The 17654-nt window shown below is 50.8% G+C and overlaps 1 protein-coding gene across 1 annotated transcript; it reads right to left on the bottom strand.

Moving 5' to 3' along the window:
- Positions 1 to 559: 559 nt before the first annotated feature.
- Positions 560 to 9923, bottom strand: ECRG4 (ECRG4 augurin precursor). Its single transcript, XM_068982368.1, has 4 exons — positions 9672 to 9923; positions 5039 to 5086; positions 2972 to 3129; positions 560 to 883 (listed from the first exon to the last, which is right to left on the bottom strand). Exons 1-4 carry the CDS (start codon positions 9748 to 9750, stop codon positions 725 to 727), a joined length of 444 nt encoding a protein of 147 aa, XP_068838469.1. The 5' UTR covers positions 9751 to 9923; the 3' UTR covers positions 560 to 724.
- Between the last annotated feature and the right edge of the window lie 7731 nt (positions 9924 to 17654).

Raw genomic sequence — 17654 nt, 5'->3', positions numbered from 1 at the left:
GGGTCACCTCCCCATCTTCCTCCCCTCCCTTCGCCCAACCCCCCTTTTCCATTCACTCAGGTTGTTTAAACACGATGCAAAGGATATTCTTAAATCTTGGATTCATTAGACAAGGTTTAATTTCTTAACGTAAGTGAAGCTCTGAAATCAACCGAACTTTAGTGGTTTTTCTATTACCCATTTTTCCTGCCTAATAATACTAAACAGGTCCAGTTCTGGCTCAGGCCATGGAAGAGCAATCAAACTTGCAAAACCACATCAATGATTAGATCCTCCAAACTGTGTTCTGTGATCTTAAATGATTTCCAATAAATTTTCTTGCTGGGTTTTGCTTGTTTGTTTGCATTTAGTGTGGACTGAATTCTAACACACTGAAGACCCCTGCTCCATCCCATATCTTGGGATGGTAGGGACTCTTTGAAGGGTCACACTTGGTGCCTCTGAGAGGTTGAGAAACATCCAGGGAAGGAAAACTCTCATCAGCTTAAGTTTCATTCAGACTTTCAAACTCAGACTTTTAAACAAAATGCTTTTATTTCTAGTTTTAAATGGAATACAGTGTTAGGAACTTGCATGGACTCTCGAAAGGCCTCTATATTTTCTGTGTTAATGCTTCCTTTCTGGCCATAGAAAGCGAGTAGGGAAGATGGGCCAAGACTAGACATGGCAGACACAGCCCGAGTGCTGAGCAGAGCCCACGGCCTGAACCTGCCCGGAGGGATGGTCAGTAGTCGTCGTAGTTCACGCTGGCTCCGTGCCGGAAGCTGTGGGCGCTCCGGGGGCCGATGGCCGCGTCCTCATCATAGTGGCGCTGGTAGTAATCGTAGTAGTCGTGCCCATTCCGATTTCTGTTCAGCCAATAGCTGATGTCATGCTCAAATTTCTGGAGAAGAGGGTGAGAAAGGATGGGATTAAGGACACCAATTCCCAGAGCACATTTTACTGGTGGTGTTTCTCTGGTGTTTTTCTTCAACAATAAATGACCCCTAATAGAAACTCCTGCAACAAGGTCCTACCGTACAGCACAAGGAGGAACTATATTCAATATCCTGTAGTCACTATAAGGGAAAAGACCCCGAAAAAGAACATATATATGTGCGTGTGTATCTGAAACTAACACAACATTGTAAATCAGCTGTTGCTGCTCAGTCACTAAGTCATGTCCAACTCCCTGTGACCCCGTGACCTGCAGCACGCCAGCTTTTCCTGACCCTCACTATCTCCTGGAGCTTGCTCAAATTCATGTCTATTGAGTCGGTGATGCTGTCTAACCATCTCATCCTCTGTTTCCCCCTTCTCCTCTTGCCCTCAATCTTTCCCAGCATCAGGGTCTTTTCCAGTGAGTCATCAGGTGGCCAAAGTACTGGAGCTTCAGCTTCAGCATCAGTCCTTCCAGTGAATATTTTAGGTTAATTTCCTTTAGGATTGACTGGTTTGATCCCCTTGCAGTTCAAGGGACTTTCAAGCGTACTTCAATAAAAGAGTACTTCTCAACTATACTTCAATAAAAAATAATAAATAGTACTTAAAAAAATAATTACTCCTGGCTACAGCATCCCTGGGCCAGAGGTCAGTTCTAACCAGCAGGAGAGCACTGCTGAAAGCCTAGTCCCCAAAGGCATATGCACCCCTTCCCTTGAACCCCTACCTCTGAGTTCTGAATATACCCCAGACTTCAGCATTCTTCTTTTTTGGTAAAGAAAGTGGACATCTGCCCAATGCAGTAACAACTGGGCCCGCCCCCAGCACTAGGTGTCTAGTGTGGCAGATGCTGACCCCAAGTCCTGCCTGGGCTGCTGCACAGGCTATGGGCTTAGTAAATGGTGGTGAACAGAATCACACTGCAGCCTCAGGGCGTGTCTGGTGGTGACTCTCTCACAACTGTAGTGATGCTCAAACAGGTCTGGTGTGCCGACTCAGGCCGCAAACATTGACTACGTGGGCACAATTCCACCCTCTTCATCTGCTTGGCCTGGGGTTCTGACCTCTACCACCCTCACCACCCCCACCAGTCTCTGCTTTCAAAAGAAGATGGCTTGCTTGACTCACAATACTGCAGTTTGTCACACGGAGTAGTAGCCTCATTCTTTGGTTTTCCTCATTTTATAATCTTGTTTAAGGTTTTGCCTTAAAATGATTTTTTTTTCAAAAAGCTTAAAAAATGTTTTATAAATACAGAAATAATGCAAACTCACCTTTTAAAAAAGCATGGTGGAAGGGAGACAAAGAGAAAGGGGCTATTTCCACTGCCAATCCCTACTGGTGTCTGGGTGCATGTCCTTCTAGTCCCATCTGTGCACATGTTAGAAACTTACTGGATCCTCACATTTACTCACACTCAGATAAAACCGTACAGGTACGGTCAGAGAGTTCCTAAAAAAATCAGACTCTCCCTGAATCTAAGTCCCAGCCTCTCTGGGCAGGGAAGTCTCTGGAATTCTGCTACCAAACCCTGATGGGAGGGATCCCATTGGGCACAGCAGGGTGGAAAATTCCAGCCAACACCCTTACACCTGATGGTCACATGGTCCAGTGCCTGGCAGCTCTGGCTTTGACTTCAGAGCAAATAGCAGAACTTCATTCTCTGCTCATTTCCCTGCATGCCCTCCCACCATCTGGTGGGAATCCAAGCCTCTCCTCCACCCCCAACCCTCATCCTCCCAGGGAGAGCCAGGCCTCTGCCCCCCAACCCTGCCCTGTAGGAAGCCAGCCTCCTTTCCCCACCTCCATCCTCAACCCCCATGGGAATCAGGCCTCTGCACCCCAACCCTCATTTCCCCAGGAAGATCCAGGCTTCTGCCTCTCAACTCCACTCTGCCTTGTAAGAAGCCAGCCCTCTGTCCCACCCACCCCCATGGGATCCAGGCCTCTGCCCCCCAACCCTCATCCCCACCAGGGGAAGCCAGGCCTCTGCACCAGCCCCCACTCTCCCAGGCCCCGCCCCTCCTGCCAAAGGAGCCAAGACACCCACCGCCTCGTCGAAGCCCAGGTACAGGAAGTGCTGGTACCATTGCTGCACCTCTGGCCTCGAGCGGTCCCACAGCTGCCGCTTGGGCCTCCTAAGGCTGCTCAGGAACTCCTTGGCTCTGCTCTCCTGGACAGCCACCGGGGTCGTAGTAGGAGCAGGGGCTGAAACGAGGGGATTCCCCGCCCCCCCACCAAGTACAAAGATGATTTCTTTCCTCACTGGGGTGAATCGCTCTTCCACATCCCCTCCCACCCCACCTGGCAGGAGATGCTCTGTCTGGCACATCCTTCCTGCAGGACGCGGCTACAGTGCGGGCTCCCTCACTAGCTCCCACCCTGGGCTCTGGGGTAGCCAGCCCTGCCCTCTGGGCACTGCCATATCACAGGCCTGGGGTTGGGGCAGGAACCGAATTCAGCTCCTCCTCTGCAGCCCCTGGCTACCCCAGACCCAGGTCCAGCCCTGGATAGGGGCTGGTACTTCCTTGTGGGCTCTGCTGTCAGGAAACCACGGTGGATCCAGTGCTGCCCGGTGGGTGTTCACTGTCCAAGTAAACTAGAGCCCTCTGGGCCTGCTTAGGAGTCCAGGGGAGAGAGAGCTGAACAAGGGGCCCTGGGCAGGCCAGCCGGGTGAGTCCAGCAGGGCTGCGGGGACAAGCGGTGCCACCTGGGGTCCCACTGTGTGACCACCGATGATTGGACTGCCTCTTAATGGGGTGACCCTTGCTTTCCCACGGCTTCCCAGAATGCCTTCTGTTATGGGCTCAGTGCTGAAAGGACCCCACTCCTGCAGATACACTCAGGGAAGCTCTGGGTCCTGGGCTGGCCCTGCTGACCAGCTCTGAGCCCCTGTCCCCTCATCTGTGACGCTGGCTGAATGGTCTTTGTCTTGAGGTTGGCATGGAGGCCGCACAGGAAAAGGAAGTCAAGTGCCCTTGTGTCCTTGCTCACATGGGTAAATACCAGCACGTTTGTATTCTCACCGCCTGCTTGTCTGGGCATTTTCCTCTGGGCCTGTCACACTGTTTCGCACACAGTAGGTGCTCAATATGTGTTTCTTGGCTTGAGCTGGATAAACGCTGAAGGTATACACAGAGGAGTCCTCATTTTCTCGGTCACTTTCTCTCTGGTATCCCTTCCACAGGTAGCCCTGCCAGAACTCCCGTCAGCCCTGGTATCCCTGGGAGATGGCTGCCCTGCCCAGGGAGGGGGCCGTCTGAGGGGCCTGGAGGTCAGGGGTGGACGAGGGCCTCAGGAGCGGCTGGAAGAGCTGGGGAGACGCTGGGAGTCCCTCTCCATACCGAGAGGGGCCACATGTGCTCAGGTGGAGGGGGGGGTCACTGCAGACCCCCTGGGAAGTAGCTGCATGAGCACCGGGGCCCCACAGCGGGGAACAGACTTCAAATTCAACCTCCTGAAGCCCCGTTAACTTAGGGAAAAGAATAAGTGGCAAAAGTTCACCTCAGAAATTTAGTCTCCATTCTAAGGGACAGATAACTTCCTGTTTTCCAGGTGAAGACACATGTTCCGAGGGAGAATGGTGTTGACAGGACCACAGGATGATGGATCCCATTGCAGGGGCCGGGACTCACCTGCATGGCTCCCAGACTGTTCATGTGCTACCACCACTACCTGAGGCATGCTCTTCACAACAGGTGTCAGCAACACAATGGTCTTTCCGGTTAACCCTCTCCCACGGGCCACTCGGGTATGGAGGACGCCCACAAGCCCGCTCTGCGCTGCCCCAGGACTAAGGCTGTGTGTGCTCTAGACTCAGGCATGTGCTCTAAGGGGCATCAGGGCTCTAAAACAGCCTTCCCTGAACACTGCCGCTCCGTTCCTTTTATTTCTGAACCTACACTGACAGCTTTCAGAGAAGCATTAACTGGCACTCATATTTAGCTGATGAAATACCGCTCCACATCTCCACAGAACCAACCCTTCTATCTGCTAACCTTTTAAGGAGTAAACACTTCTCATTTTCCAAACACAAGCCTCCAGTGAACAGATCAACATCCCTGTTTCCCTGCAACCCGCTGAAGAATGCCCCCTTATCCATGTAGGCTGTATTTACCTTCTCGTTTCCGAAGCAGCAACTTGAGTTTATTTCCACTTATGCCGCCTAAAGGAATGAAGACAGAAATCATTTCAGGGTTGTACTGCACCCTTAAATTTCTCACATGCAAAAATCCACATTGGAAAAAACTCACTTCATACCCCTATCCTGCTTTGGCAGCTTGGTATTCAATGCTTGCTGCATTTCCTGTTGTGTAGAAAAGGCCATTCAGGCTGCCTGTTGCTCAAACTGGTGACAAGGACTATGGCTGAGCAGGACACTTTGAGCTACTGGAGACCATCTGAACTGTTCTCCAGGAAAAATAACGTTGTTCTTTGAGCCCTTCTATCATAGTATTCAGGCAGTCACCAGGAGTTAGGGGTATGCATGGCTGAGTCCCTCTGTTGTTCACCTGAAACTATCACAACATTGTTAACTGGCTATGTATACATGCGTGCTCAGTTGTTGAGTCGTGTCCGACTCTTTGTGACCCTATGGACTGTAGCCTACCAGACTCCTCTGTCCATGCAATTCTCTAGACAAGGATACTGGAGTGAGGAGCTGCCATTTCTTCCTCCAGGAGATCTTCCCCACCCAGGGATTGAACCCTGGATCAAATCCTACATTGGCAGGCTGAAACCTTATCACTGAGCCACCTGGGAAGCCCATATTCTAGTATAAAACTTAAAAAAAATTAAATAATATTCAGGCAGCTATCTGTCATATGTACCTGCCTGCAGACTTTACTTTTCATGGTACAGTCTACTGAATAGAGTCCCCCCAAATTCATACCACCCAGAATCTCACCGTGGGAACTTATTTGAAAATAAGGTCTTTGCAGATGTAATGAGTTATGGATCTGGAGGTAACATGATGCTGGGTTTAGGCTGGGCTCTAAATCCAACGACTGACGTCCTTACAAGAAGAGGTGACACCACACAGATGGCAGTCATGAGAAGATGAAGGCAGAAGTGGAGTTTCTCCACCACAAGCCAAGGAACGTGCCTCACTGCTCTCAAAGTTCAGCCCTGTATTGTTACTTGCCCTGACTGTCTTATAATCAGGCATAATTTGTACCATTTACTGTGGTTTGTATTCAGATCTAGAAGTGTTTATAACCTGCCCAATCATTTAATAGGAAATGATGAGTTTGATCACATGGAAGGCCCCTTCTGGCCTGTGAACTGGTTTGAAAACTGTGGAAGCCTCTGGTCTCTAAGTGCTACTTACAGGAATGAGGCTTGTCCTGTGGAGGGGGAACCAGAGACCCTGGGAGAGAGCACAGCCTTGTAAAGACTGAGCAGAGCATCCTTAGGTGTATTAGCCACAGTCTGGCCCAAGGATGGAGATGCTGAGATGGTGGTATCTTCGGCAGGTCCTGCCCTCCCCAACTGTGGACCAATTTGCAACTGCAAAGGTGTGGTCTTCTGGGAATAGGAGCCAGAGCTCTGGCCAGACTTTCAGAAGTGTGTGGGGCCCAAAGAAAACTAAGAAACTCTGCTTTAAGAATTTATTATGTAGCTGGGGAGAAAAAAAACACATTTGTAGCCAAAAGTCACAACCGAACGTGACCAGCAAGTGTGTTTTCTTAGTGTGCCCCATGTTTACAGATTTAGTATTTGAATGTTCCCAGATTCAGGTCACTTGGCAGACCCCAGACACTTTACCTCTCAAGCTCCCCACAGGTGTTTGGATTTGGGTGCCTCCTACCTGCCTTTAGAATAGGGAGCCAGGTTTGGGGGGAACTCTAGGGGTCCCAGCGCAAGACGAGAACACAGTGGGGCCACCCTCATGTCTTCAGAGGAGGGGTGGTGTCTCTGGGCAGTGGGCTAAGTGGGCAGTGGTCTGAATTCGGAATCATCATCTATACTTCCAGTCAGTCTACAGAGATGTGGTTGTTTAAAAAGCAGGTACAATTTTAGGTAGCATAAATAAAAGGAAAGTGTCTTGCAGAAAGGAAATATTTGTCCTGCCTGTGTTTCAGCTTGTCTCTGATCAGCCCACCTCTTTTACTATTTGGTTCAGGTGCTAACATGTGACCTTCAGACAGTCACAGAAAAATAGGAGTTCTGGCGAACGGAAAAAGTTTTAGAAGGAGGAAAAAGTCCAGGAGGAACAAATGGCCTGTGTGTGTGTATGACAAATTAAAGGAATTTAGATCTTAACTGGGGCTTCCCTGGTGCCTCAGACGGTAAAGGATCTGCCTGCCAATGCAGGAGACCCGGGTTTGATCCCTGGGTTGGGAAGATCCCCTGGAGGAGGGCATGGCAACCCACTCCAGTATTCTTGCCTGGAGAATTCCATGGACAGAGGAGCCTGGTGGGCTACAGGGCTGTAGCCCTGTAGAAAGTTGGACATGACTGAGTGACTAACACACACACACACACACACACACACACGCACATAGATGTTTAACTAGAGAAAAGAAACTTCTGGGAGCAGAGTGATGGATGGCTCTAGGATGCCACTGGGCCATAGATTAGGGTGGGCAGCAGGCTGCCAGCACCGGACAGCCACCCAAGGCTGGAGCAAATCACCAGAGAAGCTTCCCATCCAGAGTCGCTAGAGGTATCTGAGCATCACAGGAGGTTCAGTTACACGGAGTGGGACCACTTTCAGTCTGTGCTTCCCTCCCAACCTCAAGAGCCAGCGAAGGAATCTACATTTGCCAACATGGACAGGGCACGAATCTGAGCATATTTTAGTATCTTAATACACGTGCGTCTCCAATGACTCAGAGTAGCCTGCCGAATTAAGTACCACCCCTCTGTCTGTATTCTGTAAGAGCGCTTTAATACTGATGAATCGAAAAGTGAAAAGTATTAGTCGCTCAGTCATGCCCGGCTCTTTGCGTCCCCTTGGACTGGAGCCTGCCAGGCTCCTCTGTCTGTGGAATTCTCCAGGCAAGAATGCTGGAATGAGTTGCCGTGCTCTCCTGCAGGGGATCTTCCTGACCCAGCGATTGAACCTGGCTCTTCTGCGTTGCAGGCAGATTCTTTACCATCTGAGTGGCATTTGTGCTGAAGCTGCAATTTCTCCTAGCAAATCTGTGTCACTACTACCCGAGAAAGGTGAGCCTCATCAGATTCAGCTACACAATTGAAAAGGGTGAACAAGTCCTAAAATGATAAATAGCAGCGGTGCCATGGTGCCAATTACTGCCCACTGAACTGTAAATATCAATGCGTGAACGTGGACAACACGATAACTTTATTTGAAGAAAGGAATAAAGAATGAATGAGCCGCTGTGGGGTTTGTCTTGTAGCATTATGGAGTTCTACCCCAACACCACTGGTCACCATTTCCAGGCCGTGCTCATATGCACTCCTGAGTTGATCAAGTTTAGCTCCCTGGCATTTCATCTCCCAGCAGGTTTGGAATTTCAAGATGCCCCCTTTGAAGCTCATGATAAACTGATCAAGAAAGGGCAATGGTCCCTTTCTCCATTAAATGCTTTTGGGTGTCATAAAATCACCTTGGGGACTTTACATAAAGATTTTTATTTGGTGTCATAAGAACTTTCACATTCCAGCTCAATGACCATAATATTTTAACCAACTCCTATCACTGCAGTCTTGGTATAGATGAAATAAAATACAAGTCCTGAAAAGAATGGGTTTCTAGCTCATGTCCACTTGCTGTATTCAGATGTGGTTCTTAAAATGGGAGGAACGAGTGGGAGGTGATAAATCAGGTGATGGGGAGTGATTGACTGGCCTCCCTTGTGGTCCTAAATTAGAAAAGCAGTCACCCCAGCCCCTCTGTTGTGCTGATGCCCCGCAGGGCTCCCATTGCTCCTCTGGCCCATGTTTGCTATTCCCCACTTGTGCTGACCACCCAAAACACAGAGGTTCAGCAACCAACGGGGTCCTGCCTTTCCACCCACCTTGCTTGGCTGCTTTGTGGTGCAAGAAACTTCAGTCTCAGGCTCTTGAGCAGGTCACCCTACCACCTTCCGGCCCTTGCATCTTCCCAGTAGACCTGGGGTCACCACCCCACCTCTCATACCTGCAAAGGCACCCCTGCCTGCAGGAGGCCACTCCTGAGCCATAAAGGATGGCAAGAGGGAAGAGAGCGCTCAGGGTGAAACCTCCCTAAGGTGGGCTCTGTGGGCTCCCAGGGTTCAGAAGTCCACACCCCACCCACTTCATCTGCAGCCTGTGCGTGAATTCGCGCATTTGCTAGGGAAAGAACTGGGATCCAATCCATTCAAAAGGGCCTCCAAGAAGTAGAGACGTTGAAGAATTTCTCCTTTCAGAGCTTTTCTCCAGCGAGGAGGTGAGGCCCTGCTCCTGCTCGTGCAGGTTTGCAGGCTTGGAACTTAACTGAGCAGAGGCGCCTGGAAGGGAACCCCTGGAAGGGACCGTGGGGATGAAGGCCCTTTGATTCCTCTGAGTTCTGGGTGCCGCCTGCCTACAGCGCCCACTGCGCCTTGCCCCTAGCGTTCTGTCCAAGGCTCCTCCGCCTCTTTTCCCACGGTTGCCGCGAACCGCTGAGACCCTGCCCTTGACCCTGAACTCTGCCGCTTCCCGCCGCGCAAGGGCAGAACCCAAGACCGCTTTCAACTCTTGGTCCTTGCCAGGACTCGGGATGTACGCCTTGGTATCCGCGCCCTCCTCTGGGCGTTAGCGCCGTGAAATCGCCCCCTTACCTGGGCCCACGCACAGCAGCAGCAGCAGCGCCAGTGCGGTCATGACCAGGAAGGCGGGCCGCGCGGAGGAGGGGGCCATGGGTGCAGCGGATGCGCTGGAGAGAGATGAGCGCGCCTTGGCCACTGCGCGGGAAGGATAAGGAAGACGCTTGTTCTGGAGAACCCGGCGCCGGCGGACTGCGCCCTGGAGAACTGCGCTCAAGGGTACTGGACGCGCGGGCGGTCCCCGAGTCCGGGCCGGGGCGGGACCCGACAGGCGGGCGCTGTGCCGACGGGCCGCGGGCCAAGCGTCCGTGCCAAGTCTCCGCGCCCCTCTCTCCGGCCTCGGCTCCTCCAAGGCTGCGGGGCTGCGGGCGCCTGGGCCGCCAAAGACCATGGGCGAAGGGCAAGAGAGGTCCGGCTGCCTCGGGAAGGGACGCGCATCCAGCGGGGGAAGGGCTGGGTGCTGAGGGTCCCCGCTCAGGATCTCGCCGCTACCGGCCCTCCCGACCACAGTCCCCTCCCCTGCGCACCGCGGGCCTTGGTCCCCCCAGCCCTCTCCCTCCCTCCCGCTCAGGCCTTCGGAATGTCCTGGCTTTGCGTCGCAGCTCTGAAGATGCCTTTGGCAGCTCTGTGCTTCGTGCTGTTTAAGTCTCCACGCTCTGGGCTCAGAGCTGCATTCCAGGAAAACAGCTCGCTCCAGAGACTCCAACAGACGAGCCTTTCAGTAATCAGGAGAGAATGAGCCCCGCAAGTGTTCACACGTCTCCATCGTGTGCCCCATCCACGCACACTAAAGAGGCACCTGGCACCCGCGTGAGGCCACGGGAGCTGGAGCCGGCCTCCCCCGTCCCTGACCTGTGCACAGAGGAGGACCCCCGCGGGCGGCGCGGCTTCTGGGAACTAACCCTTCTAGGCCCATCTACACTGCGGCCACCTCTCCTCTAACACCTCAGCACCCTGTACCTGTACCAATAGTTCACCAGGTAAAGAATCCGCTTGCCAGTACAGAAGAGACACGGATTCGATCTCTGGGTTGGGAAGATCCCCTGAAGAAGGAAATGGCAACCGGTTCCAGTATTCTTGTCTGGAGAATCCCATGAACAGAGGAGCCTGGTGGGCTAGAGTCCATGGGGTATAAAAGAGTCGAACAGGACTTAAGGACTAAACAACAACATAATACAGAAAAGTGTGCAGATCAAATATATAACTTCACAATAGAGATGTTGCTACCTTCCCAATTCTGCAGGAGCTGGTGTTCCTCCCAGCTTCTTACCCCCACATGTAGCTTAATAGTTTAGTTTGAGGCAATCCTCTTGTTTTGAGGGGGGAAGATTGTTTAAAGTCTTTACTGAATTTGTTACAATACTGCTCCTGTTTTATGTTTTGGGTTTTTTGGCGTGAATGCATGTGAAATCTTAGCTTCCCAACCAGGGATCGAACCCGCACCACCTGCATTGAAAGGTGAAGTCTTAACCACTGGACTGCCAGGCAGTCCCTTAGGTAATCCTCTTTTAAAAACTTCATTGGTATTTTATTTTCATTTTCTTAAAGAGGAAAAACAACAACAACAACAACCTCAAACACTTTTGGTTACCGGGAGGAAGACACTAATGATTAAAAGGATTAAGAGGATCAGATTCATTACTGTCAATTGAATCCAATTTAATTCATTTAAGTCCTTATCAATATCTGTTTCTCAAGATGCTCAGTGGACATTCCTATAAACAGTCTTCCGGAGTGACATGTCTTTGGCTCCCATGTTCACGTCTGCCTTACATGTTGTCAGTACCGTTTATCAACACGAGTAACAGTACACAGAGCCCTGCATCCTCCTGTCTCTCTGTCTTTTGTCTGTTTCCATCAGTGCCAGGTCTTTGATTGCTTGGGTCCTACTGACTGGGCTTTCTCTCGCTCTTTCTCTTTCTCCTGCACAAACACAGAAGGGTTCCCTTGTAGAGGAGGGCAGGGGAGGGAAGGTGACTTTGATGGCCCTAGGAGCCATAACTGATGCTTCAGTAAGAGGCTCAGGTGTGATGAGTGATGAAATCCCCCATGTTCATTCACAGGGAGACAGCCCTGTGTCAGCAGCAGGACTCTCTCCCCCCCACCACCTTCCTGGGATCTGCCAAGCTCAAGTGCCCAGCTGGAGATACTGTGCCTGTTCCAACATCCACTTTCCTTTCTGTTTACTTCTTCAACTGCTACTGCTGCTGCTAAGTCACTTCAGTCGTGTCCGACTCTGTGCGACCCCAGAGATGACAGCCCACCAGGCTCCCCCATCCCTGGGATTCTCCAGGCAAGAACACTGGAGTGGGTTGCCATTTCCTTCTCCAAGGCATGAAAGTGAAAAGTGAAAGTGGAGTCACTCAGTCGTGTCCGACTCTTCGCAACCCCATGGACTGTAGCCTACCAGGCTCCTCCATGCATGGGATTTTCCAGGCAAGAGTACTGGAGTGGGTTGCCATTGCCTTCTCCTGTTCAACTGCACTTGCTTATAAAATGAAGTGCTTCGAAAAGTCCTTTTCTTCCTATTTACTTAAACCCACCTTCCCCTTCTTCCCTCTACTGAAGCTGGTCTATTCCTCATTCCACTGTTTCTTAGATTGGGTCTAAAAGTCCCAAGGTGCTTGTTAAGGCAGGTTCCTGGGCTACATTCCTTGGAATTCTGATCCACTTTGTCCTGAGTGGAGCTCAGGGGTCTTTGTTTTTCTGGGGGATGCTGATGCAAGCAGTGCTCAGGGCGCTTTCTGGGTCCCCATCCCCACCAAAACCCACTTGCCACCTTCAGCCTCTGCTCCACTGACATGCCTACGTGCGGCCTGTCCAGCATGGGGGCCTTAGGGTAGGTGCGACAGGGAGGCTCAGGGCTCCCAGAGAGAGCATTCTAAGATCAGCTGCTCCAAAAGACAAGAAGAGGAAGCAGCTGACACCTTAGGGGCTTGGCCTGGAAACTGACCTGCGTCAATGCCACCATGCTCTTGATGGGAGCAGTCACAGAGCCCACCACCTGGGGAAATTCTGCGGAGGGTCAAAGGTGCCATTTCTCAGTGGGAGGATGTCAAAGAATGTGTGGCTGTCTTTAATCCACTGCCCTCCCCACTTCTCAAGCCTAAGTTCAGATGCTGCCTCCTCCAGGAAGTCTCTCCTGCTTCCCCCTTGGGGCCAGGCGCATACTGCCCTCTGAGTTCCTCCAGGCCTATTTTCCCCCTCAAAGTTTCTTTCTTCTGCTTTATTTCTCTTTGACCTCTTCAAGTTGTTTATTTTCTTTATTTCCTCATAAAACTGACACCCAGTAAATATTTGGTGAATGAATAAATGTTGCCATCGAGAGGTGAATCTGTAGTTACACAGGTCTTGTATAAATGAGATCGTTTCATATGTTTCTGTCTATTTTAGGTTTACTATTTAAAAAGTACATAATTACGTATAACAAAAGCTCATAGCAGCCCAGGGACAGTATAAGGAAAGCCCCCTGAGTAGAGACCCTCCTCCAAGGCCAGTGTAGAAACTGCCAACACCCCAGAACTGGGGAGTGCAGGGTTAATCTGCATACGCAGTGGTGGGTCTTCAAAACTCCCTTCCTGTTTATTAAGCGAATTCCCACATTGGAATTTTAATAACTTTTGCCATTTCAAATAACTAACCGAAGCCAAAGGCAGGGAATGCAGGAAATGCAGGAGAGTTTCCTTTCAGCCTAAAAAAATACTGAAAGGACAGAGTCTTTATTATGCACAGTTCAGCTCCTGGGAAGGCTCATTGAGCAGGGTTCTGGAGGGGCCAAGGACCCCACAGACAGATGTGATCTTAGCAATGTGTCCCTCAGGAGGACAGGTCCTTAGTGATGGGTTCCCTCAGGAGGACATGGTCTTTAGTGATGGGACCCCTCAGGAGGACGTGGACCTTAGTGATAGGACCCCCTCAGGAGGACATGGTCCTTCATGATGGTGTTCCAAAGGTCACATGGTCCTTAGTGATGGGGCCCCTCAGGAGGATGTGGACCTTAATGATGGTGCCTCATAGACAGACGTGGTCTTTAGTGATGGGGCCACTCAGGCCACGTGGTTCTTAGTGAAGATGAACATAGGCGAATGTGGACCTTAGTGATGGGACCCTTTGGGCCACATGGTCTTTAGTGAAGGTGAACTGAGATCCCCAGCCTTGGTATAAAGACAGTCAATATCTTGAAGAAATGGGCTTCAGATCCCTAAGGGGCCTCTGGTGAAAAAGAGATGACGCTACTAAAACATATTTGCACATTAAATGGAGCCAGTTTCCAGTCTCTTCCTGCATTAAATTTGCAGCATTTTAACCAAAGCTGAGGAGACCCCAGAGACCTGGAGCAGATCACTGAGGTGGAGTGTAGCCCAGCTGCCCACGATGGAGCAAGCCCCCTGCACTTTGCTTGAAGTCCTTTGTCCTGTGGAGAAGGGAGAATGCATGTTCTCAGTATAAAACCAGAGCAGTGGCTCGATGACCTGGATGCAAAGGATGATGTCATTGTGGGGGCATCATGATGGGGGACAGCTGCTCCAGGCAGGAGGGGTCCCAGCCCTGGGCACCAAGACCACAGCCAGAGGCTTGCTCTCTACACCTGGTCCTGGGGTTACCTGGCCTCATAGTGGGTGTCCAGGGACTGGGCACAGATGGGGCAGGGGTCACAGGACCCACAGGGCCATCAACCAGTGTGACATTCCTTAAGGAATGACTCAAAATAGTCTCGTCACTTTCGACAGAGACACCCTGAATCCCAGAGCGGTGGGACAAGATCTTGCTGTGGCCTCGCTCCTGTGGTCAGGCGTCAGCAGTCACTGAGCACTGCTGGGGTCTTTTGGGGGCCCAATTAGAGCATCATCACCACATGGTCCACAGAGTTCCCCCAGGCCGCTGGGGCTCTTCCAGTTTCCTTTTGTTCTTGCTGTTATCTCATTTCATTGTTTGTTGATGCTATGAATTACTGAGCACAGAATTTTAAGTCAGCCGCGTGGGTGCCTTATATGTGTGTGTGTGTTTCATCACTCAGTGTGCCCTACTCTTTGTGACCCCATGGAAGATAAGGTTTCCCAGGCAGCAATACTGGAGTGGGTTGCCGTTTCCTCTGCCAGGGGATGCTCCTGACCCAGGGGTGGAACGTGCATCTCCTGTGTCTCCTGAACTGGCAGGTGGATTCTACGCCACCGAGCCATCAGGGAAGCCCTAGGGCCTTACGGGTAGATTGAAAATGTGATTCAAACAAGCTCCCTCCAGCCCCCTCGTGAGCATCCGGGATCATTCCTTCTGCTAAGGCAGCGTACTTTCAAGATGCTCTGCTCAAATACAAATATTCTTGATTAGGTGACAGCAGTATGATATCCTCCATTCACAGAGATGGAGAAGCAGCCGTGGTACCATCACAGGCAGCCTCTGTCCCCTCCGAGGGTGTAGACACCTGTTAGGCATAAAGGGCCGCCCTTGGAAACCGAACCTACAACTAAACGGTGTTTTCCGATTCCCAAGTCCTTCTCAGGATCTGCGGGGCTTGCAGGAGTGATCTTTCCCCCTTTTACAGATCAGGAACCTGGGTCTCAGAGGCTGTGACTTGCCAGTCAGTCAGTGGGCTGACTCAGCCCGGGCTCTGACACTCCTCTGGTCTCTATGCATCCTCAGATGGCCCAGAGACAAGAGCCCGTGCTGGGTGCCCTGCGTGGGGATGTGTAGGGGCAGATTCAAGTCCTCAGGACACTGTCAGTCTAGCGAGGGAAGCAGGACACACACTGAAGTGTCAGGAGCTGTGGACTGTAGATAGATTTGCAGCTGTTTGAAAGCTATCTCCAAATCGGCATTTTAAGGTCCTCAAACCATGAAGGTTACTATTGTTAGGAACAAGAACGATAAAGCTTTATGTAAGTGATTGATGGTTTATCAACACCTTCACATGGAGTTCTTTATTTTAAACTCGTGATTTGGGGTGAGGATCAAGTCTCTGCCAAATCTTGTCCCTCCATCTTAAGATTCTACTCAAGAATCTTGTCACCTGATAAATTTACGCAGGAAATTTCCTGTTACCTTTGATCGGTATAAACCTGTTTATATCATCTTGGCATGCTAGTTTGAACTCATTTAGCTATTTCCTTTGGGAGATTTGGTCTTTGCTCTATTTTTTTCTCCCCTGTGTGTGTGTGTGTGTGTTGCACGCCAGGAGGGAGGCAGCTTAAAGTCATTTTTGTATTTCATTCGTCAGACCCTCCAAGCTGGGGATGTGTATCCTGAGTCATTGTTTACTGCCCAGCAGGAGCTGGCCCTTGCAGAGCTGCCTGCAGACGCAGGAAGGGGTGGGGTGGCCCCCGGATGCTGGGGTGGCTCAAGGACTGGGGGGAGGGGAAGGGGCTTGTCACAGGGATGGACCCCAGTTACCCTTATTCACTATTCATGTTTCTCCTTGAAGGGCCCTGCCCCACGTGGGAGCAACAACATTCACAAGGCACGGCCGTAAGATGAGCCCCTGCAAGACCATGGTGGGTGTGATCATGCTGTGACCTTCCCTCCATCCGGAAGCCCAGGCACCAGTCAGTGGACATAAAGTGTTTATTAGGGCCCCACTCCCTATCATGCAACCTGAGTTATTCTTAAATATTTTCATTAAAGTACAGCTGACTTACAAAGTTGTGTTAATCTCTGGTGAAAAGCCAAGTGATTCCATCATGCACATACCTCTATCCATTCTTTCTCGTATTCTTTTCCGTTCTGGTTTATTACAAGCTACTGAACATAGTTCCCTGTGCTATACGGTAGGAGCTCGTTGTTTATTTTGCACAGAGCTGTGTATCTGCCATAGCATCATGGGTGGACCTAGAGATGAGCAGGCCAAGTGAACTAAGTCAGAGAAAGACAAACACCTTTTGAGTTACTCACATATAACTTTCCCCTGCTTCCCCTTGAAGAAGGAATTCATAGGCCCTGGACTCCATCTTAGGCCTGTTCGTGCTGATCATGCTCAGCCACCTTTCCAATGGACTCTGAACTCTGTGTTTAGTGCCTATGAAAATAACAACAGAAGGATAAGACCCCTCCAGCCATGGGAACCTTGAAGATTGTATCCAGGTTACTCATCCCCTAAGAGAAAACATACACTAATCAGCCCTTCCTCCAGACAGGCCATACATTTTTCTGTATCAGTTGGAGTGTAACCTCGGGTTTATTGATTATTGGCTAATTGTTTGACTGTTTGAGCACATGAGCACACAGCATGTGAATGATGGGGTTATTGGGATTGTATTTTCCTTGGTTTATGTAAGTCTCAAGGAATTTGGAGTGATTTTCACAAATGCTGTTCGGGGTCTTTGGCTAAGAGGAGACTCTGCCTTGGGCCTGCTGGTGTAATAAACTGCATTCCACTATCTGCATTGTCCTTCTGAGTGAGTTTGTTTCCCGGAATGTGTGGCTACAACACCCTGACTGTCTAAGCCTGAAAACAGAGGCTAATCACATCCATGTTTTCTCCTGACTGCACTAGGGCGAAACTGAAGTCAAAGCAACAGCACACTGTTTAATGTGCAGTTCAAAGGGGTCTGAGGAATGTGTGCAGCTGTGTGTCCAGCACACGTCACTCCAGAACAGACTAACCCGCTGCCCACTCCTAGGTTCACCAGCTGAGGCCTGAGAGCAGGTCACCTCGGAGGGGAGCACACGTGTTTGATTTGAGGGAGGTAGTTTTAACTCCCATGTCAGCCATGTGGAGTTCGTGCCTGCAGCCGTGGAGGGGGACAGGGGTGACACACAGGCCCCCACAGCTCAGCTGGGTCCATGACCTTCCTGGGCCTGTGTGATACCGCACCAGTCCAAGCCCTGGCTGAGTTAGGGCTTAAGACCCAAAGTGGCCCAATGCACAGAAATTTCCAGAGACAGGCTGCTCCTGACTCAACACAGAACCCTCCCACAGAGCGTTCTCTGTCAGGGTTCACGTTGCTACACTTGGGCCAAAACCACTCTGCACTTCCTCTCTTACCCCAACAAGGCTGGCATCTT

This window comes from Capricornis sumatraensis, chromosome 1, assembly GCF_032405125.1.
Source record: "Capricornis sumatraensis isolate serow.1 chromosome 1, serow.2, whole genome shotgun sequence".
Classification (NCBI taxonomy): domain Eukaryota; kingdom Metazoa; phylum Chordata; class Mammalia; order Artiodactyla; family Bovidae; genus Capricornis; species Capricornis sumatraensis.
This window is presented reverse-complemented; position numbering and strand designations above follow the sequence as displayed.